The 25,770-nt window shown below is 39.9% G+C and overlaps 2 protein-coding genes and 1 long non-coding RNA gene across 12 annotated transcripts in view; 2 read left to right on the plus strand and 1 right to left on the minus strand.

The window, feature by feature from the left end:
- The window catches only part of mrtfba (myocardin related transcription factor Ba), a 26,729-nt gene extending 15,116 nt beyond the window's left edge, over nucleotides 1-11,613 (plus strand). Inside the window, exons 6-16 of one of the 2 annotated variants that reach the window (XM_024284650.2) lie at nucleotides 783-944; nucleotides 2,141-2,310; nucleotides 3,674-3,799; nucleotides 3,878-4,122; nucleotides 4,188-4,350; nucleotides 5,150-6,103; nucleotides 6,175-6,276; nucleotides 6,350-6,481; nucleotides 6,560-6,697; nucleotides 9,034-9,094; nucleotides 9,173-11,613. In XM_024284650.2, coding sequence (XP_024140418.1) covers nucleotides 783-944; nucleotides 2,141-2,310; nucleotides 3,674-3,799; nucleotides 3,878-4,122; nucleotides 4,188-4,350; nucleotides 5,150-6,103; nucleotides 6,175-6,276; nucleotides 6,350-6,481; nucleotides 6,560-6,697; nucleotides 9,034-9,094; nucleotides 9,173-9,675 — 2,756 coding nt within the window. In that variant the 3' untranslated portion in view covers nucleotides 9,676-11,613. Of the gene's footprint in view, nucleotides 1-782; nucleotides 945-2,140; nucleotides 2,311-3,673; nucleotides 3,800-3,874; nucleotides 4,123-4,187; nucleotides 4,351-5,149; nucleotides 6,104-6,174; nucleotides 6,277-6,349; nucleotides 6,482-6,559; nucleotides 6,698-9,033; nucleotides 9,095-9,172 lie in introns of both variants that reach the window. The other variant, XM_024284649.2, reaches the window with a different exon arrangement.
- Nucleotides 11,614-11,700: 87 nt separating this feature from the next.
- LOC112154055 lies at nucleotides 11,701-19,837 on the minus strand. 9 transcript variants are annotated; one of them, XM_036216963.1, is made up of 7 exons: nucleotides 19,662-19,837; nucleotides 19,417-19,438; nucleotides 19,096-19,210; nucleotides 16,987-17,452; nucleotides 15,338-15,463; nucleotides 14,898-15,261; nucleotides 11,701-13,218 (listed from the first exon to the last, which is right to left on the minus strand). In XM_036216963.1, exons 4-7 carry the CDS (start codon nucleotides 17,228-17,230, stop codon nucleotides 13,110-13,112), a joined length of 843 nt encoding a protein of 280 aa, XP_036072856.1. In that variant the 5' UTR covers nucleotides 17,231-17,452; nucleotides 19,096-19,210; nucleotides 19,417-19,438; nucleotides 19,662-19,837; the 3' UTR covers nucleotides 11,701-13,109. The 9 variants fall into 9 exon arrangements, with proteins under 9 accessions (XP_036072856.1, XP_036072858.1, XP_036072855.1 ...); XM_036216965.1 differs by lacking the exon at nucleotides 19,096-19,210 and having other exon boundaries at nucleotides 16,987-17,296; XM_036216962.1 differs by lacking the exon at nucleotides 19,662-19,837 and having other exon boundaries at nucleotides 16,987-17,296; nucleotides 19,417-19,638.
- Nucleotides 19,838-22,101: 2,264 nt separating this feature from the next.
- On the plus strand, nucleotides 22,102-25,570 carry LOC118600148. The gene is made up of 2 exons (XR_004949708.1): nucleotides 22,102-22,613; nucleotides 25,069-25,570. It is a non-coding gene; the product is annotated as an uncharacterized LOC118600148 (long non-coding RNA).
- Nucleotides 25,571-25,770: the final 200 nt, after the last annotated feature.

Raw genomic sequence — 25,770 nt, forward strand, 5'->3', positions numbered from 1 at the left:
TTTACACATTTATACACATTTGTTTTGAAATACATTAATAATCTACTGTATAATTTGAATATATTTATATTAATCTGATCCAGTTCACATACTGTAAATGTATCAGTGAAATAATGAGATTGTTAATATCATCCAGTGTTACATGGATTCTCTAAAGGAGAAGTTCTAACTAAAATGTTCAGATCATTAACATTGTAAACATTGTTCTGCTTCTCCTGGAGGGAGTTTCCGTTTGACCACTAGGTGGCGATCTCGCTATAGCATTACATCTATTCCAGAAGAAGAAGGTATGAGAAAAAAAACAATGTTTTAGCCTACTTTAAAAAATAGTTCCTTAAACAGTTAAGAGAAAATTCATGTCTGTGAGATTCCTCAGCGAGGCGACCGACCCTCAACAACATGGGGGCTCGTCCGGGATAAAGATGTTCATTTAGTCAGAAATGTATGTTTAGGTCGACCGAGCGTTAGCATTAGCCGTCCTCACTTACCTAAGTGAATCGTCTCAAATGAGAAACATTTTTTTAAAGTGCACAAGTTTCTTAGTAGGAAAACCTATTTTTGCACAAAAGTTCAGCAATAAAAACAAACAAAAACGATAGAACAATCAACACTTTTCTATTGCACACATTTGTATCATCATATCACCCAGCACTACGTTAAACTAAAAGACATTTTTTTAATATTCAAGAAATAGCTTGAAAGGAAACTTGAAATTCAGATTTTGATGAATTTCATGATATTTGTGAATCAATGTCTTTTTTTTAAATCTCGTCATCCTGCAGAGACGGGCGCCGAACCCTCGCTTCAGGCCACGCAGATGAGGCTGAAGAGGGCGAGGCTGGCTGACAACCTGAACGAGAAGATCGCCCAGCGGCCGGGCCCCATGGAGCTGGTGGAGAAGAACATCCTGCCGGTGGACTCCAGCGTCAAACAGGCCATCATAGGTAGGGGGGGGTAGGGAGAAATCATTTTTGTGATATATATCGCGATACTTCATATGTTTACATACTTGTTTACATTAAAAGTGGGGTCATCTGGACCCCAAAGATCGGAAGGGATATGAGATACAGTTACAGTGCTTAGTGTTGTGATCATTAGATACAATTCATTTTAATATTTTGAATTATTATTTAGGTAAAGTTTTTTTCTAAGTCATATTCTTTAAAAAACAAGTAGCGAAAAATTGTTCTCGCACAGTCTTGGGATATATTGAGATACATATCGTATCGTGAGCCAGGTACGCGATGCATATCATATCGTGAGCCAGGTATCGCGATACATATCATGTCATGAGCCAGGTGTCGCGATATAAATCTCGTGTCGTGAGCCAGGTATCGCGATACATATTGTATCGTGAGCCAGGTATCGCGATATATATCATTTTGTGACCCAGGTATCGCTATACATATCGTATCGTGAGCCAGGTATCACGATACATATCGTATCGTGAGCTAGGTATTGCGATATATATCATTTCGTGTGCCAGGTATCGCTATACATATCCTATCGCGAGCCAGGTATCACAATACATATCGTATCGTGAGCTAGGTATTGGGATATATATCATTTTGTGAGCCAGGTATCGCTATACATATTGTATCGTGAGCCAGGTATCACGATACATATCGTATCGTGAGCTAGGTATTGCGATATATATCATTTCGTGTGCCAGGTATCGCTATACATATCGTATCGTGAGCCAGGTATCACAATACATATTGTATCGTGAGCCAGGTATCGCGATATATATCATTTTGTGTGCCAGGTATCGCTATACATATCGTATCGTGAGTCAGGTATCACAATACATATTGTATCGTGAGCCAGGTATTGCGATATATATCATGTCATGTCCCAGGTATCGCTATACATTTCGTATCGTGAGCCAGGTATCACGATACATATCGTATCGTGAGCTAGGTATTGGGATATATATCACTTTGTGAGCCAGGTATCGCTATACATATTGTATCGTGAGCCAGGTATCACGATACATATCGTATGGTGAGCCAGGTATCACGATACATATCGTATCGTGAGCTAGGTATTGCGATATATATCATTTCGTGTGCCAGGTATCGCTATACATATCGTATCATGACGTTGAGAGAGACAAGCCTGACTTTGTGCTGCTCTTCAGTGGGTCAGGTCAACTACCCCAAGGTCCTGGATGAGGACAGCTACGACGCCATGTCACCGGAGCAGCCGGCCAGCCAGGAGTCCCAGGGCTCCGCCCCCTCACCGGGGGAGAGCAAGATGCCAGAAACGCCGTCTCCTGGACCGGCATCTTTACCCATCCCCATGCTGCAGGTCAGAGAGAGACGCAAAAATATCAACGCATCTTCATTTGTAGAACTTAAGAACACAAAGTTTCAAACTTCCTGATACCTTCAAAACATTTACAGGTTTGTGTTTCTATAGTGGTCTTCACATTACCTTTGCTAATATAGGAACTAATGCAAAATAGAAAACGCTTTGCTGCTGTTTTTTATTTACTCTGTGGAGGAAACACTCCTCTGTCAATTATGTGGCAGAGGAGTGTTTGTATCTATGTTTATATGTTCATTTAAAATACAAGCTCGGCTTAATGTAATGTATATGTAAAGATCATTTCCATTTTTTTTCTTTTGTTGTTTGATGTACTTCTGTTGATTTAGCAATGGGGCAGATAATAGAAGTTTTCTTCTTTCTGCTCCTTTTCATTTATTAACTGCAATTTCATTTTGTATTATTTTGATGTTATATATTGTTATTTAATGAAAAAATATGAAAAAGTGGGATAAACAAAAATGGACGCTGCAGAGTATTTGCTTTTTGGGAAGAAAATGTACTTATTAATCTGATTCAGTGATCAACAAACGAAATTATTCCGTAACTCCATAATTCCATAAAATCATGATGGGATGTTCGGTTTACATCCGTCACACATTGGAATGGAATAAAACATCTTGTCATGCGCAGAACTCTCTTAAGATACCAAAAACTACTACAAACATGGCCGTGGTTCACATAGAAGGAGACAACCTTTTGAGCGTACTTTATTATTTTGATTTTTTCTTAAAGTGACTATTCAGATGTAATTTTCTAAATTTGTGCAGCCAGTGATTAGCTTTTGTCTTGACTGCAAGGAGCTGAAGGAAGGTGTTAGGGTTATGGTTATAGTGGTTGATCAGGCATTTAATCTGATTACTTGTATCCATACAAACCCAGCTACTGACTGTATATGAGAACTGGACGTATTGTGACATCTCACATTAAACAATTGTTTTCTTCTGACTCCAACCAAATGAAGTCAATTCAGTCGCCATTTTGGAGCCAGATGTCATCAGAAGGCAGTGATTGGTCCAAATCGGTTTGAGTTTCTATGGCAACCACTCTCACCAGTCAGGAGTGAGCTTGATGGGAGGCCACACCCCTTCCACTGGCAGTAGTGTAGACAAACGTTTTGAATGTGGGGCCAACAGGCTCCACCCACTTTTATTGAACCATCTGATTGGTCAGTTTGTAGCTTGAGTAACTTAAACTGCAGAAGAAAAGAAGATTTAGCAAGAGTGTGTTTTAAAAAGTAACGCCAGGAGGAGGAGTCACTCGGTCCAGTTCTCTTATACAGTCAGTGGTCTGTTTATGGTCCAACTCATTTTCTCTGCTGTTTGTTTATGACGTTCCTCCTCAGACGTTTCCCACACCGGACTTCACCAAAACGGTTTCCACCCCCGAACCTGCCAGCCGTCCCCCCGCCCCTCCCGCTCAGCCACCCGCTGCTGCCGCCCCCCCAAAACCACCCCCGACTCTGGTCAAAGTAAGCCTGAAGCTTCCCTCCAAAGCTGTCCTCTGCATCCGGACAGAATCATGATGTTTCCGTGCCGTCCCGTAGCAGAGCCAGCAGAAAACTGCGTCAGAGAAGAGCCGCAGCAAGAAGAACAAGGAGAAGTCCAAAGTGAAGCGGCTCAAGTACCACCAGTACGTTCCTCCGGACCAGAAGCAGGAGGCCAGCGAGGCTCCCATGGACTCCTCCTACGCCCGGCTGCTGCAGCAGCAGCAGCTCTTCCTGCAGCTGCAGATCCTCAGCCAGCAGCAGCAGCAGCACTACAACTACCAGACCATCCTGCCCGCCCCGCTCAAGTACGCCGCCGCCGCCTTCCTGCCTTCACCCCTCCTCTCCCTCTTTAACTCCTGTCTGTCTGCAGGACGGTGGCGGAGCAGAGCAGCGGTCCCGGCGGCCTGCCGACCTCCATCATGGTGTCTCTGCCAGCTGCACCGCCCCCCCCACCCCCGCCTCTGCCCTCGGCGGCGGCACGCCCAAACAGCCGCAAGCCGGGAGTCTTACCGGCCAACCTGGAGGAGATGAAGGTCTCATTTCTGCTCCAAATGTCTTATTCTTTTCTCATTAGTTTTCTTTGGCAGTTCTTAAATCTGAACGTTATCCTGACATGATCACGTAGTAGGATCGCGTTGAATCAGGATATTTATTTTACTCTAAACCTCGAGGCCCGGGGGCGGATCCAACCTCTCTAAAGCATCTCTCTTTTATTGTTTTCCACAAACAAAAAAAGCAAAAATTATGAGTAAAAAAACAGAATTCCTGGAAAAATTTAAAGTGCTGTTAAGAGCTTTAGAAGATAAATTCTTAATTTTGGGGCTGAAGCTCCGTAAGAAACATCCCATCATGGAGCTGAGAGGTTCCTCTGTCAACGGAAACTCTTTTTACATTTTTATTCTAAAACATGATAATTATCTTGTTAACAAAATTTGTTCTGGTTATTTTTAAGAAATTACACCTAAAACTTTCGTTCTATGTTGTAAAAACAACCGGTTAAACATTTTTGGGGTTTCCACAGCAAAAGGAATCCCTTTTTCCAGACGGAATGACTTTAGGTCTAGTGTGTGAATATGACAACATGAAGGTTAAAATGAGGCCAAATAAGCAAACAGGTATTCTTTCAAATTGAAAATACAGAACTAAATTCAAAGGTTTTACGTTCCAAAGGGTTAAAAATTAAATGATAAATTAATTTGAACTTATAAAAATATGGTGAAAATCTGGATTTGTTTATTACATTTATTGATATGTTATAAAATATCCCATCAGCAGGTCAAATGATTGGATATCGGGTCGTCGCCGCTAAACGTGATTCTGACGTTTCCTCAGGTCGCAGAGTTAAAGCTGGAGCTGAAGCTGCGCGGCCTCCCGGTGTCGGGAACGAAGACGGACCTCATCGAAAGGCTGAAGCCGTTCCAGGACACCTTCTGCAGCGCGGCTGCTTCTGCTCCGCCCACCTCTACCCTCTCATCCATCCCCATGGAGGTCACCACCACCACGGCGCCCGCCATCGTCTTCCCAGCTCAGCCGGCGGCTCTGGAGACCGTAAGCTCCACGCCGCCGGTCTCCCCCACCGACCCCTCCATGCAGACTGTGGGCGTGTCTGAGGCCCCGCCTGAAAACAAACGAGGGGCGCAGCCTCTGCTGCCTCCCGCAGGCCACGGAGAGAAAGACAGGAGGCTCCACGAGAAAGAGAGGCAGATCGAGGAGCTGATGAGGAAGCTGGAGCAGGAGCAGCGGCTGGTGGAGGAGCTGAAGATGCAGCTGGAGGTGGAGAAGAGGGGGCAGGGGGGCAGCGAGCCCCCCACTCTGGTTTCAGCGTCCCCCAACACCGTCCCTGCCGTCCTCAACTCCGTGAAAAGGGAAGGTTCCCTCCTGGCAAACTGTTCGCCCAACACTGCCCCCATCCCGAGCCCGGTCCTCAGCTCTCAGCCCCTGGCGGCCCCCCTGGCGGCCCCCCTGGCGCCCCCCCTGGCTTCAGTGGTGAAGCTGGAGGACGTGACGGTTTCCTCCAGCAAGCTGCAGCTCCCCGCCCAATCGCAGCTCGCCGCAATGAACACCGGCGTCCAGCGCCGCTCGCCCTCCCAGACGAGCCCCCAGCCCCCGCCCGCCATCCCCAACCTGCAGCAGTTCTTTATCAGCCACCACGGGGGGGTCTCCCAGGTCCTGGGCCAGCCCCAGACTCTGCTGACCGCCACAAACCAGGCCGGAACCCAGATCCTGCTGCCGGTGACGCTGCCCAACAACGCCGCTGCCATCCAGCTGCCAAACGCCAGCCTGCAGGTACCCCACATGACCCAGGGGGTAGGGGGGGCTACCCGACGGTCCTATAAACTCATCTTCTGCTCTGTCAGCCCGTCCTGCAGGCCGCCGTCTCCAGCCCGGGTCTGGTCCAGACTCCTCAGCTGCAGACCACCAAGGTGGAGATGGGCTCCGCCCCTCCGTCTCTGCTGCAGGTCCGTCCATCTGCCTCCGTTTCCTCCTCCGGTCCGGACTCTGCAGCTAAACTCTTCCCTCCTGTCCTTCCAGACCCTCACCATGTGCAGCTCCCCGGCCCGGTCCGAGCTGAGCCCCCAGTGTTTCCTCAGGAGCCCCGCAGACGACCGGGTCTCCCCGCAGGCGTCCCCCAACCACCTGGTGACCAACGGACCCCTTGCCAAGGTATCGCCTCAGAGCCGTTACCGTAGCAACCACCTTGCCCTCCAAAGACCCGTTTCTCCAAACCTCTCCTCTTCTCAGTCTTCACCCCCTCAGCCCCCCACCTTCCTCCTGCAGCCCGCCTCCCTGGTTGCTCCTCCAAAGACTCGGGAGCCCCCGCGCTACGAGGAGGCCATCAAACAGAGCCGCAACAACCTGCACGTCAACAACGCCTCCCAGGTGGGAAAGTCAACCGATTAAAATCACCACAGTCATGATTAACCATTTAACTACAAAGACAAAAAAAATCATCCAAAAAGTTTTTTCCTGCTGCGTATTCCCCCTAAATGAATATAAAAGTTAAAAAAAAAATGAAGTGATTTTTTTTTTTTTCTAAAAATACATTGAGGTTCTGTGAAAGTTACTATGTGATGCACACCAGTTAGTAACCAGAAAATATTTTTACTTCAATTTTTGAGGAAAAAAATGCTTTTTTACATCAAATGTTTTTCTTCAATGTCCCTTTAGGGCCTCCGTACCTTAGGGAGTAATACACACAATCAATATGTCTTCTAAATGTGCCACAGCATTTGGTTGAGCAGCAGTTAAAGGGTTAATCTGCATTCTCACGATTATTCATGATTGGCCGTGATTTATTATGATTAATCGTGATTAATCTTGATTTGTCACAATCATTTTATGTGATTGGTCATGATTAATCGTGATTAATCACGATAATCACATAATTCAATTCAATTCAATTCAATTTTATTTATATAGCCCAATATCACAAATTCAATTTGCCTCATTGGGCTTCATGCCTGTAGTTTTTACAGATGCACAGATGGAGTCATAAAATATGCACAATAGGTAAAAACTAAACAGACTATAAAGAACGGTCATCCCTGTCCTTAGACCCTCCCTCGCGGTAAGGAAAAACTCCTAAAAAAACCTGAGTCAGGAAAAAAAGAAGAAACCTTAGGGATTCCCACATGAGGGAGAGATCCCATCCCAGGACGGACAGGCGATACCAGAACGGTTAAAGAAAAGTTAGCTGCTAAAACTGCATATATGAGTAGAGTTCATTCATATAGAGCTGAGGGACGAGTGATGATTAAGTCCATAGTCCAGATGAAGCAGAACTGCAGTCCACGACCAGGAGCAGGAGGACAGACGACCCACCAGGAATCACTCCCACTCAGAGATGCAGGATGGTGTCGGGGCTTCATCCAGATGGGCGGGGCTTCGTCAGGATCACCAACAAGTCTCCCGGAAACTGCAATCTCTCCCGGTCTCCCACAGGGGAGTCGGAGAGAAGGAAAAACATGTGAATTATACTGCACCACCAACAAAGGCATACAATTAGAAGTAAATAAAAAAGTAGAGGAGAGGAGAAGTAGATGGAAAAGAGGACAGAGCCCCAGTGCACCATACTTTCCCCAGCTTCTAACTTCTAGCAGCCTTCTATGTTATTATGTAGAGAATATACATATTTCATAATTTATATTGCAAGCATATATTGGAGAAGTATGTGATTATAATAATTATTTCCCCAAACTTCAGAACAGTATGGGAGCATTATGTTAATTATTCTATGATTACTGGCTAGTCTGGCAGAACGCCTGTCCAAATAGGAATGTTTTAAGGCTAGTTTTGAAGGTAGAAACTGTACCTGCCTCTCTGACATGAGCTGGGAGCTTATTCCATAGAACAGGAGCTTGATAGCTGAAGGTTCTACCTCCAACTGTACTTTTAGAAATTCTAGGAACTACAAGCAGTCCTGCATTCTGTGAGCGAAGTGTTCTGATTGGCTGGTAAGGAACTATGAGATCTCTAATATAGGATGGGGCCACACCATTCAGAGCCTTATATGTTAACAGGAGGATTTTGAACTTTACTCTAAATTCAACTGGGAGCCAGTGGAGAGAGGCTAACACAGGAGTGATGTGTTCTCTTCTGCTAGTTCCTGCATACAATCATGATTGTGATTAATCGTGGTTATCACAATTAATCACGATTAATCATGATTAATTGTGATTTGTCACAATTAATTTTTTGGTTTTTAACAACTCTCAAAGAGAAACAGATTTGTGACATCATCAGTTCTTAAATAATGAAAGCAGAAAGTCTTCTAAAGTTCACAAAAAATGACAAACAGCGACATCTGGTGGCCAAATTAAGTCACTACAGTGAATTTGTGATGGGCCATTTCATGTTTAGTTGTAGGTGTGTAACGATTTGTTTTGAACGATATAATTCACTGACATGAAATGATTCCAGGACATCGTTAGACAAAAATTCCATCAGTGTGATTGTGAGATAAATACCTGTACCGGTTCTTATAAATAACTACAAGATTAAAAAAATGAGCAACAAAAAGTCAGAGAAAGTTGGTTTAAACCATCCCAGCAATAATAAACGATTTTGTGTCTAAATGTTTAAATTAGGTAATAGAAGGTCATGTGACTCATGGGGGCGGAGCAATTGCTTTTTTCTCATCAGGGTTTTGCCCCTTAAATATGAGCGTTTTTAAAAACTCAATCTGATAGTGGAAACGCGTCTTCTTGTCTCCACAGGTTTCCGTGGCAACCAGCCAACACATGGACGACCTGTTTGACATCCTGATCGAGAGCGGAGGTAACGGACGTTTGATGGTTTTAACAGAGACGCTGATCGTCTGGTTCTGGTTCTGATTCTGTGTTGGTTCCCCTCCAGAAATCATTCCCTTCATGCAGCAGGATCCGCCCGCGCCGCTCAACAAGACCCTCCCCGCCGTCACCGCCAGCGTGACCACCCTCCCCGTCAACACCGTCCTGTCGCGGCCCCCGCCGCAGATCCAGACGGCGCCCCCTCCCACTCTGAGCTCCCTCAACCCCAGCCTGCCCCCCCTCTCCTCCTTAGCCACGGACAATCAGCTGGAGGCGTTCCTGGCGGGCACGCCGCCGGCGTCGGACCCGCGCACGCAGGGCCTGATGGAGGAGCTGCAGGCGCAGCTGATGGAGCAGCAGCCCTACTCGCCCATGGACACGTCCGACCTGTCCTTCTGCGACTCGTCCTCGCCCCCCTCCTCGCTCCACATGGGTCTGTCCGACCCCGCCCTCGACAACATGGAGTGGCTGGACCTCACCATGCCTCCCGGGCCCGGCGGGTCGCTCACGCCCCTCGGCATCCCCGCCGACTTCTTAGATTCGCACGACCTGCAGCTGCACTGGGACTGACGGGGGCGCCATCGTCACACCGCCACTGATCATCAGCGAAGCCAAGGAGGCGGAGCCTAAAGCAGTAGATACATTTGACAGCAGAACTTGTTAGAAGTCGGAGACGGTTCCCCTGATCTGTGCGGCGCCTTGCCGCTCGGCCGTGGTCGGACTCCTCGCCGGCTTCTCCGTTTGCTGCATCCGTGTGAGAGCTATGCACTAAAGAGGCGCCGGTTCTCCTCCATCACCTCAGAACGCTGGAGAGGGTTCTGGAGAACCTGCAGTTGTCCAAGTAAGTCTCCTATTTGAATGTATTTAAGAAAACAACAATCCGACTTTTGCTCAAAACTTTGGCAGCTTTTGTTTTTCCTTCTGATCAGAGGAAAGGGAACAAATCGATCCAAGAGCAAAGATGTGAGCTTTATTCCCGCACTTTTATCCCACCGAACATCCACAAAGAATTCCCGAGCGTTCGGAGGAGTTAGCATGTCGTCGTGTGCGTAGTCCGTGTCCCGTCTGTTGCATGTCTCACGCGTTCCCGTGCATGATGGCGTTCATATCTAAGGTGATCAGCAAAAAGCCAGAATCAGATCATCACTCTCCTGTTGTCCAACTCGTGACGTTTCTTCCTGCAAAAACTTCTGAAGACTGTTTGGCTGCTTCCCTCTTCTTGCACAGAACCGACCGTGTATAGGCGGGTTTGCATGGACGCTTTATTTTTGAAGTCCACTTCCTGTTAAGTTCTATCAAACGTTTGTTCCTTTAAAGACCCACTCTGGTGGAAACGCTGTTTCTAACAGGTTCTGGTGGCATTTTTCTGACGATTGTGGCAAATTACTGTTTCTTTATTCATTGTGAATTAAGAATAGACGAAAAAACGCAGTTTAAAAACGATCGTAGAGAATGTGGAAATCAGGCCACAAACTCCCTGATCCACTCCGTGCTGGTCACACCACCGGGGGGGTTCATCTTCTATTGTATACTAGTGCATGTCGCTGCTTAGAGTTAGAGGAGACTTGGTGTGAAATAGGGCTGCCACAACGATTGTTTTAATAGTTGACCAATCACCAATTATTGATCCGACTAATCGACTATCGTTTACTATTTCAGTGGTCCACATAGTCGTGATTAATCAACTATCAAATTAGTCGTTGACTGTTTCAGACTTTCAATAGTCGACATAGTCATGACTAATTGGCTATGTCGACTATTGAAATAGTCCTTGACTTTTGAATTAGTCGTTGACTTTCTCAATAGTCGACATCAAATTAGTCGTCCTAATAGTCGTCGACTATTGAAAGAGTCCATGACTATTTAGTCATGGACTCTTTCAATAGTCTAATCCGAATAATCGACTGTCGAATTAGTTGTTAAGCACTTTAGTTGTCAACATAGTCGTGACTAATTGGCTTTGTCAATTATTGAAGTAGTCCTTGACTTTTGAATTAGCAGTCAATATTCTCAATAGCAGACATAGTTGTGACTAATCGACCAACAAATTAGTCGTCCTAATAGTCGTCGACTATTGAAATAGTTGTTGATTTTTAAAATAGTCTGCGACTTTCTAAATAGCTGACTATTTCGATAGTTGGCTACTATTGGAATAGGCTAATTCAACTATTTTAATAGTCGATAAGTAACCCTTTAACTGTCTGCACAACCAAAGGGTGGGAAATATTTCGAAAACATGTTTTTAAAAATATTGATTGTGTGTATTACTCCCCAAGGTACGGAAGCCCTAAAGGGACATTGAAGAGAAAAAATTTTTTTATTCCAAAAATTGAAACAATAAAAAAATAATAATTCTGGTTAGTAATGGATGCTCATCCATTACGAACAGTTACTATCTGGTGTGCACCAGTTACTAACCAGGATTTGTATTTTTTTTACTACTTTTATTTTTAAAAATGCAAGTTCTAGTTACTAACCAGAACTTTTTTTTTTTACTGAGCGCTTAAGTATTTTAAAAAAACGTCATTGTTTTTTTTTGTTGTTTTTTTTTATTTATTTTTTTTCTTTGATGTCCCTTTAGGGACCACGTACCACGGCGATAGTTAAAGGGTTAAAAACATTATTTTTAAAAGACCACTGAAAATAAATCAATAGATGATCGGAGTGGGTCTTTAGTGGTTTAATTCAGATTAGAAACATCACTTGTCCTATGATTACTTCCACTAGAGGGCGACAAAACTCTGTCCCTTTCAGGGTCAAAAACCCGACTTGACCTTTAACGGTTCTTCTCATCTCAGCTCTTAAATATTTGATGGCTTAACGCCAAACGCTGCTCTCGTGTTCATCTTGTAGCTGTTTTAGATTCAGGAGGTTCTGAGTTTACGCTGACATTTACTGTCCTTGGAAGGATCTTATTTTTGAGAGTGACCTTTGGTGTTTCTATCCGCCCGTCATGCGTCGACTTCACCGTTCTGCTGCCTGGATGGACGAGTTCAGCTGTAAAAGCAATAACGACTGCTGTCCTTCGATGTACTGTACGTCAAATCCTGCCTTGATTTTTATTGGTGTGAGTTTTACGGCATTTCATATCAAAGTTGGGCTTCGTTAGAGAAGACCTTCAGCTTCACGCTTTTATTTTTGGTCTTTTGTGTTTGTAGGAATTTAAAAAAATCTGCACATATCACCTGTCCTGTGAAAATCAGAACCATCCCATTTCTAGTGAAAAACATGCTTTTATTTTGAAGGCGATTTGAACAAAAATCGGTTTATTTCCAGGATGTTAGACGCTGCGTCCTCCTCCCACGCCATGCCTCCTGTGTCTGATGCCATATGTTTTGCACATTATGTACATATTTCTATAGATGTAAGGCATATTTTTATACATGTGTAACATCCACGGGCTCTCTATTTTGTAAATACTCAAAACAAGATGTGTATAAAGTCCTGCTTTTATGTGTCAATAAAAGTCGGTGTACTGTGAGGAGCGTCTGGGACTTTTTTGCAAATGTAAATGAGGAATGCTTTATTTAAAAAAAATTGTTAAATAAAGTCTACAAGTCACAAAGACAAAAGAAAATGTATAACATAAGATTTACATGTCAACCAAAAACAGGTTTTAGGGTCTAAAAATATCTGTTTCCATCTCTTCCTGTTCTCGGCATTCAGCCCGTTTCCTTTAACGGCGTTAAACCGCTGTTAACCTCCGACCCCGTGGCCTTTGTCCCTCCTTCATCCATGGTCTTCTCCAGAGGAAGAATCCAGAGTTCTAACTCGTCTTAAGGAGCTGCTTCTGTCCGATCCCATGAAGAATAAAACACTCTGTAGGTTTGTTTCCATTTCCTCTCTAACACCGGCGTTAGAAAACGTCCACATTATGCTCCATGTCTCTCTCAGCATGATTTGAATAAAGGAGTGATGCTGGGAGACGTAGAGGAAACAAACATTTCCATCTATCGCACAAACGGACAGACGACTTCCACACAAAACCTCCGGATGTTCCCGGGTCAGACCGGCATGAAGGTGTAGATGTGTGTCTCACAGCGAGGACAGGAGTGGTGAACGTTCTTGAAGCGTTTGGCGAAGAACGGGATGAGACAACAACCTATAACACAACTGGAGGGGCGGGACACGAGAGTAAATAAAATGAGTGTTCAAGATAGAAAAAGTCAAATCTAAAAAGCAAACATTAAACTCAAAATACAAAACTCTATAACATAAAAGATAAATACATACAAATATACACACAACCATAGAGGAACACAAATTACATGTAGACATGCGAATATCAATGTGTGCATGAATGCAGGCACATACAAACATAAAGAGATGAAAACATACACACACATATAAACTAATACCATTCATAAAAAACAAGTACATATAAACATATACACACACATACAAATATATATATATACACACACACACACAAATATATATATGTGTGTGTGTATATATATATATGTGTGTGTGTGTATATATGTGTATGTGTACATATATATATGTACACACACACACATATATATATATATATATATATGTGTGTGTGTGTATATATATATATATATATATATATATATATATATATGTGTGTATATATGTGTATGTGTACATATTTATATACATACACACACACACACATATATATATATGTGTGTGTGTGTGTATATATATATATGTGTGTATATATGTGTATGTGTACATATATATATATACATACACACACACATACATACATACAGTGTTTCCCCACGTTTTCGAGGTTCAATGTATTCAGATATATTTTCACGTGACTCTTTCGGTTCCGCACAAAAACTCACAACTCGAGACGTTGTTTGAAATGTTTGCGTTCAAAGGAGGCGCTGAGGTGAATCTCCACACAGCGGAGAGCTGAGGGAGAGCGCGGCATGGAGAGAGGAGGGGGTTAGCGGAGGGAGAGGTCTCCATTCCCCTGCATGGGGAAATGGGATCAGCTGAATCAGAAGAGGACGGAAAAATTAAAGGAGATAATCGCGGAGGATAACTATCATCCGGAGCAGGGGATTATTATTTGATGAAGGAGAAAACACGTTCCCTGACACTTCTCATCTGCATCATAAAGGCAAGTGAATGGGGGAGGGGGTTTCACTGTATCCGCGGACTCAGCGAATTTTCGGATGCCTCCGCTACCCAACTGTGCATGCATGCACACATACGAACACATGTAATGTCTCTCTCTCTCTATGTGTATATATATACATACATATACAGTATATATATATAAATATATATATGTGTGTATATTTATTTATATATATATATATATATATATATATATATATATATATATATACTGTATATGTATGTGTATATATATATATATATGTGTGTGTGTGTATATTTAGATATATACACAACATATATATAAATATATATATACACATACATATAATATGTATGTACACACACACATATATATATATATATAGATATACATATATATTATGTGCAACCATGTACAATCAAACATACATAAAATTAAACATACATTAACACAGACATACTGTACAAACACAAAGACACACAACCACACATATAAATGTAATTGTATATTTCTATATTTATACATTATTCATGTTTTTTTAACTGCTGAATAAAAGTAAATAATTATTTACCAGGGGTAAATACATTGATATGTTTTTACTGGCTGTATGTGTGAAAATATGATACAAAAGTATTGTTTTCAATCGGATTTTGTCCTGTTAAATCTCTGTAAACAATGACACATTTGTGAGACAGAATGTTGAGGTTACCCTAATATGGAGCACACAAAGCAGACCATGAAGGACGGAGCGCCCACTTTCAGCTGGGTTCGTGTGACGACGACGGCCTGGCAGGACGGACATTTTGTGGTTCCTGGTTTGCTACCCAACGACTCCACTGGACCCCAAGAAAAGACGGCAAAAGTAAACATCTCGGTTTCAGTGACCCAAGTCAGAATAAACAGGGTTTTACATTTATGCAGAGTCAGTTGTTGAAATATTGGAGCCACACCTGGAATGATCCGATGTTCTTGTGTTTGTGCTGCCGTTCCCTCCAGCTGCATGTCAGGGAGAGGCAGGGTGTAGATCCCCCCGCGCGGTGACTCTCTGTAGACATGGTTGTTCACTTGGGGACCTGGTTATAAACACACAACAGTTCAATGAAACGTTTTGGTAAAAAACATGAAAATGTTAAGGTGAGGAAAACTCACCTCTGCTTGCTCTGGCTATGAAGTTGGCTCCTTTTGCCACCATGTTGTCCTTGAGGGCCTGCAGCTCCAGCAGCTCCTTCTGGATGGTCTCCAGCTCACCCAGCTGCTCTCCATCCTCACTGGGGGCTGATGACACACCAAATAACTAACTCGAACTCTGGTTAGAAACCAGAAACATTCCATTTTTTCACAAATGAAAACAGTAAAATCTCAAAACTCAAATGTTTAAATGTCTTCACAGTTCAGTTTTTTTTTTTTTTTTTTTTGTGGTTATAGTGGGAGAAATAATTAATTATTCAAACATTTCATCATAGTACATATGTTTTTTTTTCATTGAAGATTTAAAAAGTTAAGCAAAAAATTATACAAGTTTTAAAAATAAAATTAGCTTCCTGTAAAACACGACAATTTCTTCAGCGGACGCGCATCGGAGAATTCAAATATCCATTTAAGACACAATCTGATGCTTTGTTTGTTAACTTAATGACCCAAAGAAGAAGCATAAATTAATACAAGTTCTAATAAAAATCTGTGTCATGTCAACTTTCTAAGCAGTGAGGATTAGTGGCTAACTAGCATAAACGTTAGCTTAAAGCTAATCGTTTGTTTTTTCTTTTTCTTTTTTAGGATTTGTGGTACTGCATTGTGTTACTGTTTTAGCTCTGCTTTTATCTCGTGTTTTTATGTCATTTATTTACATTTTTATCTTTACTTTTTATTTTTAATATTTCTTTGAGCTTTTAATGTACAGCAGCATGTTTGACAGGTCATTTAAAGGCGCTATATAAATATATTAAACTTAAACTTTTAAAAATATAAAATTAAAGCCACAACATAATAATATACTTTTTCTTACCCTTCGCATACATTTAAACGAGTCATTTTACCTGTTAATATTAATCTCAAAGCGGTCAAAAAACACAAAACAAGAGAAAATGGGCGGGGCCTGAAGGTTTAAAGAAATATCAGTTAAAGACATGATATTTGAAAAAAATAATAACATTGTTCTCTCAAATTTATAATTTGTTGACATGAATTAGTATTCTGTAGGCTAATATTAGAATATTTAAGGCAAAGATTGGCCTTTTTGGGGGCACAAATTAGCATTTTGTAGCATAAAATGTGTATTTTGTGGCAGCAAATTAATATTATGTACAGAAATTAGCATTTTGTGGGAATAAAATGATTTTGTGAGCAAAATTTTGCATTTTGTGGAAAAAAAAAATTATACTTGGAACGAATTTGTGTTTTGAATTTGCATATTAGCCTTTTATTAGCATTTAGTGTGTAGTACTTTGTGGACTAAAATTAGCAGTTTGTATTGAGAACTTTGTGGTCTTAATTTAGATTAACATTTTGCGAGAACAAATTAGCATTTTGTTGGTTAAAAACAGAATTTTGTGAGCACAAAGTTGCATTTTATGGGAACAAATGAGTATTTTGTGGCATCACAGGAAATGCATCATTTTCTTAATCAAACACTCTTTTTAAATAAATACACAGAACTCTGTAGAATAAAACATGTCTTGAACATCATCCCTGTGGAGCTCCTGAACACATCCAGCATAATAAATGTAACATTTTTCAGTGTTTGACCTTCATTTATGCTGTTATTATCAATGAAACTGTGACCTGAAGGGGAGACTTACGTTCGGCGCTGCTGCTGCTGCCTTCACCAACTCGTTCCTCCTTCTTGGTACAGCTTAATGTCTTCTGGAGGAGGAGGTGTCGGCCTTGGAGCTGCTGAATTCGGAATTCGATTTGGGCCAGGTTTGACGTCTCCATGACAGAGTTCAGGTTGGTCTCGTTTTGGGCCTGCTCCTCCACATTGACCTCAGAGGACAGCATCTTGATGGACAGGGGGAGCGCCGCGTTGGGTTCCTCGTTCTCCATCCGGCTTCACCCCACGACCATGAAGCTCAGTCCTGAAATCTGACGTTCAGCTCCTTCAGCGGAAGCCTTCGCATCCCAGAGATCCAGAACAAAACATGGAAGAAAGTGAATAAAATCCTCACAAAGTTGTTTTTTCTGAGCAGATTGAGCCGAAGATGTCCATCCCTTCTGACTCACGCCGTCCAGACCTGCTCCAGCACAAATGCCAGCTTTTGCTTCTTGCTGTAAGCAGTGCGTGCACATAAACAAATGAGAGGCTGAAATCAGTAAAGTATGCAAATCCTGTCAGCCGGACGGCCGCGCGCCACAAAGAACAGTATCTGACATTAAAAGAGGGACTTTTTGCTGCTCTGTGTTTTGGAAATAGAAGAATCAGCAAAGCAACGAGTGAACGTGACGTGAAGAAGACAGAAAGAATAGAGAGAGCGTTTCCTGTCTGTATGAAAACTATTATTACAGATTATGTCCTGAAAAGTCGAAAATCATCTCAGAAAAGACAGAATAAAAACACATTTGTATAGATATTCACACCAATAGAGGCTGAACAACTTTTAGTGTCAGTAAACAATAAGTATAACCCTTTTTTTGTTTAATTTTGGGAAAAATTTTAATATTTTCCACCTTTTATGTTGCTGATGAAGACGAAACTCAAACAAAGATCCTTTATTTTTAAAGATGAGGTTACGTACAGGAAAAACAAATATTGTATGTTTATTAACAAATAAATAAAGAGGATAACTTTTATTTATTTCTTAAATTATTTGCAATATTTTCTATTTCTGATTTAAATTGTTTATTTGAACGTTTTAATTTCTTCTGACAGTAATTCTTACTAAAGCTGACAAAAAAGGAAATACATTTTTTAAAAGAAGTGATTTCCTTAATTGGTATTCATGTAAAATGATTTTAATTAATTAATTAAACCTAAATAAACAAAGACAATAATTAAAGTGATGAAACAACTTCAGTAGTTTATATCATTTTTCAAATTAATTCTATTATTTTTTCATGTTATTGTTGGAAAATTTATATTAATTTTTGTTATATGTTCAAGTAAATTCTCCAAAACATAAAAAATCCAAAAAGAAACATTTTTTAATCACTTTTCTCTAATATATATATTTTAAACATATTTACTTAAAGTTATACTTTAGTGTATCAGTATGTCTCCTCTTATCATTTATTCTGGATCACTGTCCTTTAAATACATGCAAACAATATTTATTTTAATATATAAATAAAATTTTGCATATTCAAACCTCCCTGTAGAACAGAAAACAAACAAAACAGTCATTTATTAACTGATTATGTGACTTCATATTTCACACATATAGATTTAGATCAATATATATAATTTTAGCACACATTGGCTCGATTTTTTAAAGTTTTAATACATAATTTAAGTTTGGAGTTTCAGTCAAACGTTATAATAAACTGAGCATTTTTGATCTCTTCTTTGATATCGATCAGATTATCTAATGCGCCGAAATACGGAAACATTTGGAAGAAAAATACTGAAAAGTTCATTTATTTATGTAATTTTCAGGTCAATTTTTTTTACTTACTAGTAATAAAATAGTTTTGTCAAAATAACCACTTATAAAACAAAAACTGTGGGGTGAAAAATTAAAATAAGGCCTTAAAAAAGGTTATAAAACGTGTCTTTAATTGTAAAAATACTATAATTTCACAAAATCTGAAACAAATCAATACAAAATTGACATCAAAGGACTAAAATAATTAAAATAAAACCTGTATGTTTATTTATTTGACATATTTTCCCAGACAAATGATAAATAAAGAATGCAAATGTCACAGTATGAACTCTGTTCTGAAAGTAAAACACGGCGTAGCGGTGAGCTGACCTGTGAAAGGCGGCTGTTGCCCCCACGTGACAGAACCAACCTCCACAGCATCAATAAAGGCCGGGGGCGACGACACCAACAGAAGAATGTGGCCTATATTCCACCCAATAAAACCCTCAATGCAAATACACAGAAACACGCACAGTTCTGTCCTGAAACTGAACACAGTGTGTCTGTGTTATCATGGGAAATAGTTATAGTGTACAGTAAAAGATGGAACTTTTTTACTCCACATTACAACACAAAAAAGTTCATTTTTACTTAAAAAAAAAAAAAAAAAAAAAAATAGAAAAATTAATAGATGTCGTTACAATAACTCACCACTAGATGGAGGCAGAGGACGCTAAAAGAGAAATTCAGGTTAAAAAGAACTTTTACTGCTTTACATCATTTGCACTCATGTGGCAGAAAACATCCATTTATTTATCTCTAACCCTACACGACCTCAAAATGACACTTTTGTGTCTTCAGACCTCACAAACATTCCAACAATTTAGACAGAACAGGTACGGACACACCTGTACACACAAACACACACAGACGGATCACATGACGGTAAATTATACCTGTCCAGCACCTGCTGTCGCGTGAGTCACCCGAGGAAGGAAACACTCAGATGAATGAGCTTCTAAACAAAAAAATCTTCTTGGGTGTCTTTAGAACGATAATATTTCCAAACAAATTAAAAAGATATTGTATTTTTTTATTGTAAAATTTCCAACTCTAACAACAGATTTAGCTAGAAAATGTTCAGATATGAAAATGTTTCCATCAAAATGTATTTTGCAAACACAAATCAGCATTTTGAAGGACATTTTCTTAGAACAATTAAGCATTTTTAGAGACAATTAGGTATTATGTGAGCACAAATTAGCATTTTATACCATAAAATTAGCATCGTGTCCACAAATAAGAACAAATTTAATTTTGCGAGCAAAAAAAAAATAAAATTTTGTAGCAAAATATTGTTTTGTATGCACAAATTAGAATTTTAAAAAGCGCAATGTAGCATTTTGTGAGCAAAAATTTACAGGTGGTGGGAAGAAATTGGTGTTTTGTGGAAAAAAATGGTTTTGTATGCACAAATTAGTATTTTATGAGCATTTTGTATTTGCAAATTAACAATTTGTGAGAACAATTTAGCATTTTGTAGGGACAAATTGGCATTATGTGAGCACAAATTGGCATTTTATACCACAAAATTAGTATCATGTGCCCACCAATGAGTTTTTTGTGAGAACAAATTTCATTTTGAGAGCATTTTATCTCAAAATATTGTTTTGTATGCACAAATTAGCATTCAAAATTCAATTTTGTGAGCTAGAAATTTTTTCTTTGACTGCGTAAATTTGCATTTGGTGGGAAGTAATTTGTATTTTGTGGGAAAAAAAATGGGGTTTTGTATCCACTAAGTACCAGTTTATTAGCATTTTGTGTGTAGTAGTTTGTGGGGTAAAATTTGTAATTTATGTGAAGAAATGAGTACTTTGTGGGCTGAAATGAGCTGTTTGTAGTTGCAGATTAACATTTTGTTGGGACAAATTGGAATGGTATTGGAATTGTTTCCATCACTTCCTATTTTTAAAAAAATGTTATTTTCAAATAAAACTATTAACAGCAGAAACTGGAAACACAACTGAAAAAAAGAGGATCTGATTGTTGTCCACACACAAAAAACATGTTTGTTTGGAGTGTGCACACTTTTGTTTGCCAAATACATGTTTAGTATCATCATAAACCCTTTAAGGCTCTGAATTGGGCTCTTTAGTTTTTACTACATACATAAATTCATGCATGAACTTTATCCCACACACTGTAAAAAGTGAAACATAGGATCAATTAACAAAAGTTCTGTCATTTCTATCACTACAATTTATATTTTTCATCAAATTAAAATGTTGGATTGATAGTTTACTAAACTCAAATTTGATAAAAACTAATATTCTTAAATGTGTCAATTTACAGAACTTTTGTTAATTGATCCAATGATTCACTTTTTAGAGCGCAGGTGCTTACTCCTTAAGAGAACTGTCCGTCTGCGGGGATCAATAAAGTTTGGGGGTTTTTTTAGACTGTCTAAAAACTGCTCCAATAATGACTGTGACCCTAATCTTGGTGAATTAGATAAATGGATCCCAAATGTAACATTTGTTTCTACGCGGATGACTCTGTCATCTTTATGGATCTGCTCTCAGATCCAACAAACTGACTCTTTAAATCACTAAAGCAAACAGAACATTTTAATTTTCACTTTGAAATCTACTGGATCCTTTAAAAAGGTTAAACCAAGAACAGGTATTTGCTGATTAATGTCAAGGTTTTTGCCTTAAAGCAGGGGTCCACAAACTACGGCCCGCGGGCCGAATCCGGCCCACCTCCACATTTGGCTCAGCTGCTGAAGAATATCAGACCAACTATTTTTTTTTCTTTCCCCAAATCTGGCTTGGAGATCGCAGACTGAACTGCTAACAGAAAACACTGTTAGCATCAATCGCAGACGGAACTGCTAACAGAAAACATAGTTAGCATCAATCGCAGACGGAACTGCTAACAGAAAACACAGTTAGCATCAATCACTGAACTGCTAACAGAAAACACTGTTAGCATCAATCACTGAACTGCTAACAGAAAACACTGTTAGCATCAATTGCAGACTGAACTGCTAACAGAAAACACTGTTAGCATCAATCGCAGACAGAATTGCTAACAGAAAACACTGTTAGCATCAATCACTGAACTGCTAACAGAAAACACAGTTAGCATCAATCGCAGACGGAACTGCTAACAGAAAACACAGTTAGCATCAATCGCAGACAGAATTGCTAACAGAAAACACTTTTTCTGTTAGCCTACAAACTGACCCTACAACACTGAAGGAACAAGTTATGTGCTCCTCACAGAAAAGTTTGGGGACTCCTGCTTTAAAGAAGAACACCATCTTTGATAGAGTTGACGACTACAACGATGAACTAGATCCTAAAAGCTGTAAAACCTCAGATGAGTTGGCCTTCGAATTAACTTTTCACACTAAATGTTTGCTGAGCACTTTCCAGCGTCAGTTTTCATCTGAAACTGTTGCATAAGTGACGTTCCGAGGTGGCTGACAGACAGAGCAGCGGCTGATGTGGGTCAGGACTCGTTTCTGTGCAGCTCTGTGGTTCTGGCATCCTCTGTTGATTCGCCGCCACTCAGGGGGCGTCTCACTCCTGATGACATACAGTCGCTCTGAGAGTTGCGTCATGCCTGGATTAGTGTGTTTGTGTGTGCAAATGAATCCTCTATGAGGGCTAATCATTCTTCTGTTTGTTGTTTTGCTGCCGGGAAGAAGCCCTTCAGTTTGGAAAAGCGTTTGAGGGAACAGAAAGGCAGCAGAGCGACTTCCTGTGCAGCCGTTTGCAGCTGGACTCTCATGACTAATAACAGGAGGGTATAAACGCTCGCACTCGCAGATGTCGCGTCCTGCCACGGCCCTCATCATGCTGGATGAACGAAGAACAAAAAGTGAAATATTGTCTCTGGTACTGTATTGTGATACATATCGTATTGTGTATCATTATTAATGTTCTGATCATTAAAAAAATGTCATTAAAAATGTGTTACATAATAGAAAGCTACACTCAACATTGTTCTGGAAATAAAAACAATTTGGTTGTGAAAAATATTTCCTAAATTACTTAAAGAAAAGCTCCATGAATTTGCTTGGTTAAAAGGAAATTGTATGTGAGATAGAGTTCCAGGACTTAATGTTCCGATCATTAAAAAATGTCATTAAAATTTGATTTTACGGTTTTATTTATGTGAAAGGTGCATCAATATTCAGATAAACCTTAAATTAAGTCATTATAAAAAGAAGTGAAATATTGTCTCCAGTATCGTCTTGTGATATATCGTGATAAATATCTTATTGTGATACATGTATCATGATTAGTGCTGGGTATCGATTATAAAAAATAAAATGTAAAAAATATATTCTAACATTTTTGGGGGGAAATTCATGTCTGTGAGTTTATAAAGATGTTCATTTAGTCAGTAATGTATGTTTAGCTTGACAGAGGGTTAGCATTAGCCATCCTGTGGGAAATTCCATTAAAAGTTAGCATCAAACTAGCAGACTTCAGCTCTATGTGCTTAATCAATTTAAAAATATATTCTTATATATTATTATTGTAAAAGGTGCATAAATATTCAGATAAGTTTTTATTAATTCATAATTTTAAAGAAGTGAAATGTTGTCTCTGGTTCTGACTTGTCATATGTTGTGACGATATCGCACTCTGACAAGTGTATCATGATATGTGTATCTAAATACATGTCTTACTGTGGCACGTATATCATTATACGTATCGTGATACGTATATCGTGACGTGTATCATGATACGTGTATTGTGATACATATATTGTGACACATGTATCATGATACATATATCGTGACATGTCTTTCGTGATCTTTATTTCATGACACGTGTATCGTGATCCATATATTGTAACACATGTATCATGATACATATATTGTGACATGTATTTCGTGATCCTTATTTCATGACACGTGTATCGTGATCCATATATCGTGACATGTATTTCGTGATCCATATATCATGACACGTGTATCGTGATCTTTATATTGTGACACGTGTATCGTGATCCATATATTGTGACACATGTATCGTGATCCATATATTGTGACACGTGTATCGTGATCCATATATTGTGACACATGTATCGTGATCCATATATCGTGACACGTGTATTGTGATACATATATTGTGACACGTGTATCGTGATCCATATATCGTGACACGTGCACCATGATACTTAAATTGTGACAAGTGTATCATGATACGTATATCGTGACACGTGTATCATGATACATATATCGTGACACGTGTATCATGATACATATATTGTGACACGTGTATCATGATATATATATCGTGACACGTGTATCATGATATGTATATTGTCACATGTGTATTGTGATACGTATATCGTGACACGTGTATCATGATACATATATCATGATACGTGTATTGTGATACATATATCGTGACACGTGTATCATGATATGTATATTGTCACATGTGTATTGTGATACGTATATCGTGACACGTGTATCATGATACATATATCGTGACACGTGTATCATGATACATATATCGTGACACATGTATCATGATACATATATCGTGACACGTGTATCGTGATACATATATCGTGACACGTGTATCATGATACATATATCGTGACACGTGTATCGTGATACATATATCGTGACACGTGTATCGTGATACATAGTTCGCCACACTCCCACTGGGAGCACTTTGCAAATAGATCAGAAGAGGATTAAAGAGGGAGTGATGTCATAAATGTATCTCTTCTCTGCATCTCCTCCCTTCTGTTTGGGGAGGGAGGGTGGGCAGACAGGCAAGATGCACTGCAGCATCCAGGAGACAAAAGAGGTGTGTTTGAGTTGAGAGGAGGGTAAAAAAAAGAGAGGAAAGCAGGGCAGGACAGAGGGAGTGAGGCCGGCTGCCAGCATGCAGAGATGAAAAACGACGTCTGCAGCTGCAGTGACGGGATGCAGCTCTGCATCGCCACCTTCGCTCTGCAAATGAAATATCGCTGCTTTTACTCCTTTGTTGCAACAAGACGGTTACATAATAGCCCACCTTTTGAAAGCTGCACTCAGCATTGTTCTGGAATGGAACTGGAAGGTGGTTCAGCACAGCTGCTGCTCCTGACACATGCAGGTCTTTACTACACCACCTTCTCCTATGCAGGTTGGAGTTTTTGTGGTCGAGTGACGCCTCAAAGGAAGCAGTTGGATTTTCTTAAATGTATTTAATCAAAAACACTCAGATTAAACATTTTACATTATGGAAATTCAGCTTTAGAAAAAATAATGTTGAGTAATTTTATTGTATCTGATGAAAATCTTATAACTTAATCATTTTTCCTTTTCTCATCAACACACAGAAACTTCATGACAGGTTTATACCCAAAACAAAGTCAACAAAAGAGGACAAAAACAGAACAGAAAGACTACGGGACGTGAACGAACCAGAAAAGTCACGAGTTCTTCCTGTTTGTGGTCAGAGGAGAAGTCAGACGAACGTTTGTGGCGGTCTCGTCAAAGAGCGGAAATGTTTTTTCTTCATTCTTCCTGACTAAACCGGCCCGTCATGAATGATCCCTCAGCGCGCTGACGCTGTGATCCTCCAGAATCCAGAAGATGTAAACAAAAGGAGAAAGATGTTCATCTTTTTGCTTCCTTTCCTGCTTCACTTTCAGCTTCTGCCTGATGTTTTTCAAAAGTATCGTGCAAAGAAAAGGAAGTAGAAGAAACTGCAAGACACTGGATACAAATATTACTATAGGCTGTGAATGGAAGACAAACTGTTGAGATGTTGACTAAAAAAATACAAGTATGCTATATGCTTTAAAAATTAGAGTATACTTAAACTAAAAAATGAAAAAATGCGGTTAAATCTTCAGTTTGCTGCTAAGGTTCAAATTAAATGGTATTTTTAACATGTTCTTTGGTATTTTTTGATGATGGAGACAAATAAAAAGAAAATTAAGAATTAAATCGCATTTCTGGGTATTTATTAATTCAAATATTCAAAATGTATTCAGATTCCAGTTCACAATAATTTAAATAAATAAATACTTTAATTT

This window comes from Oryzias melastigma, linkage group LG19 (assembly GCF_002922805.2).
Source record: "Oryzias melastigma strain HK-1 linkage group LG19, ASM292280v2, whole genome shotgun sequence".
Taxonomy (NCBI): domain Eukaryota; kingdom Metazoa; phylum Chordata; class Actinopteri; order Beloniformes; family Adrianichthyidae; genus Oryzias; species Oryzias melastigma.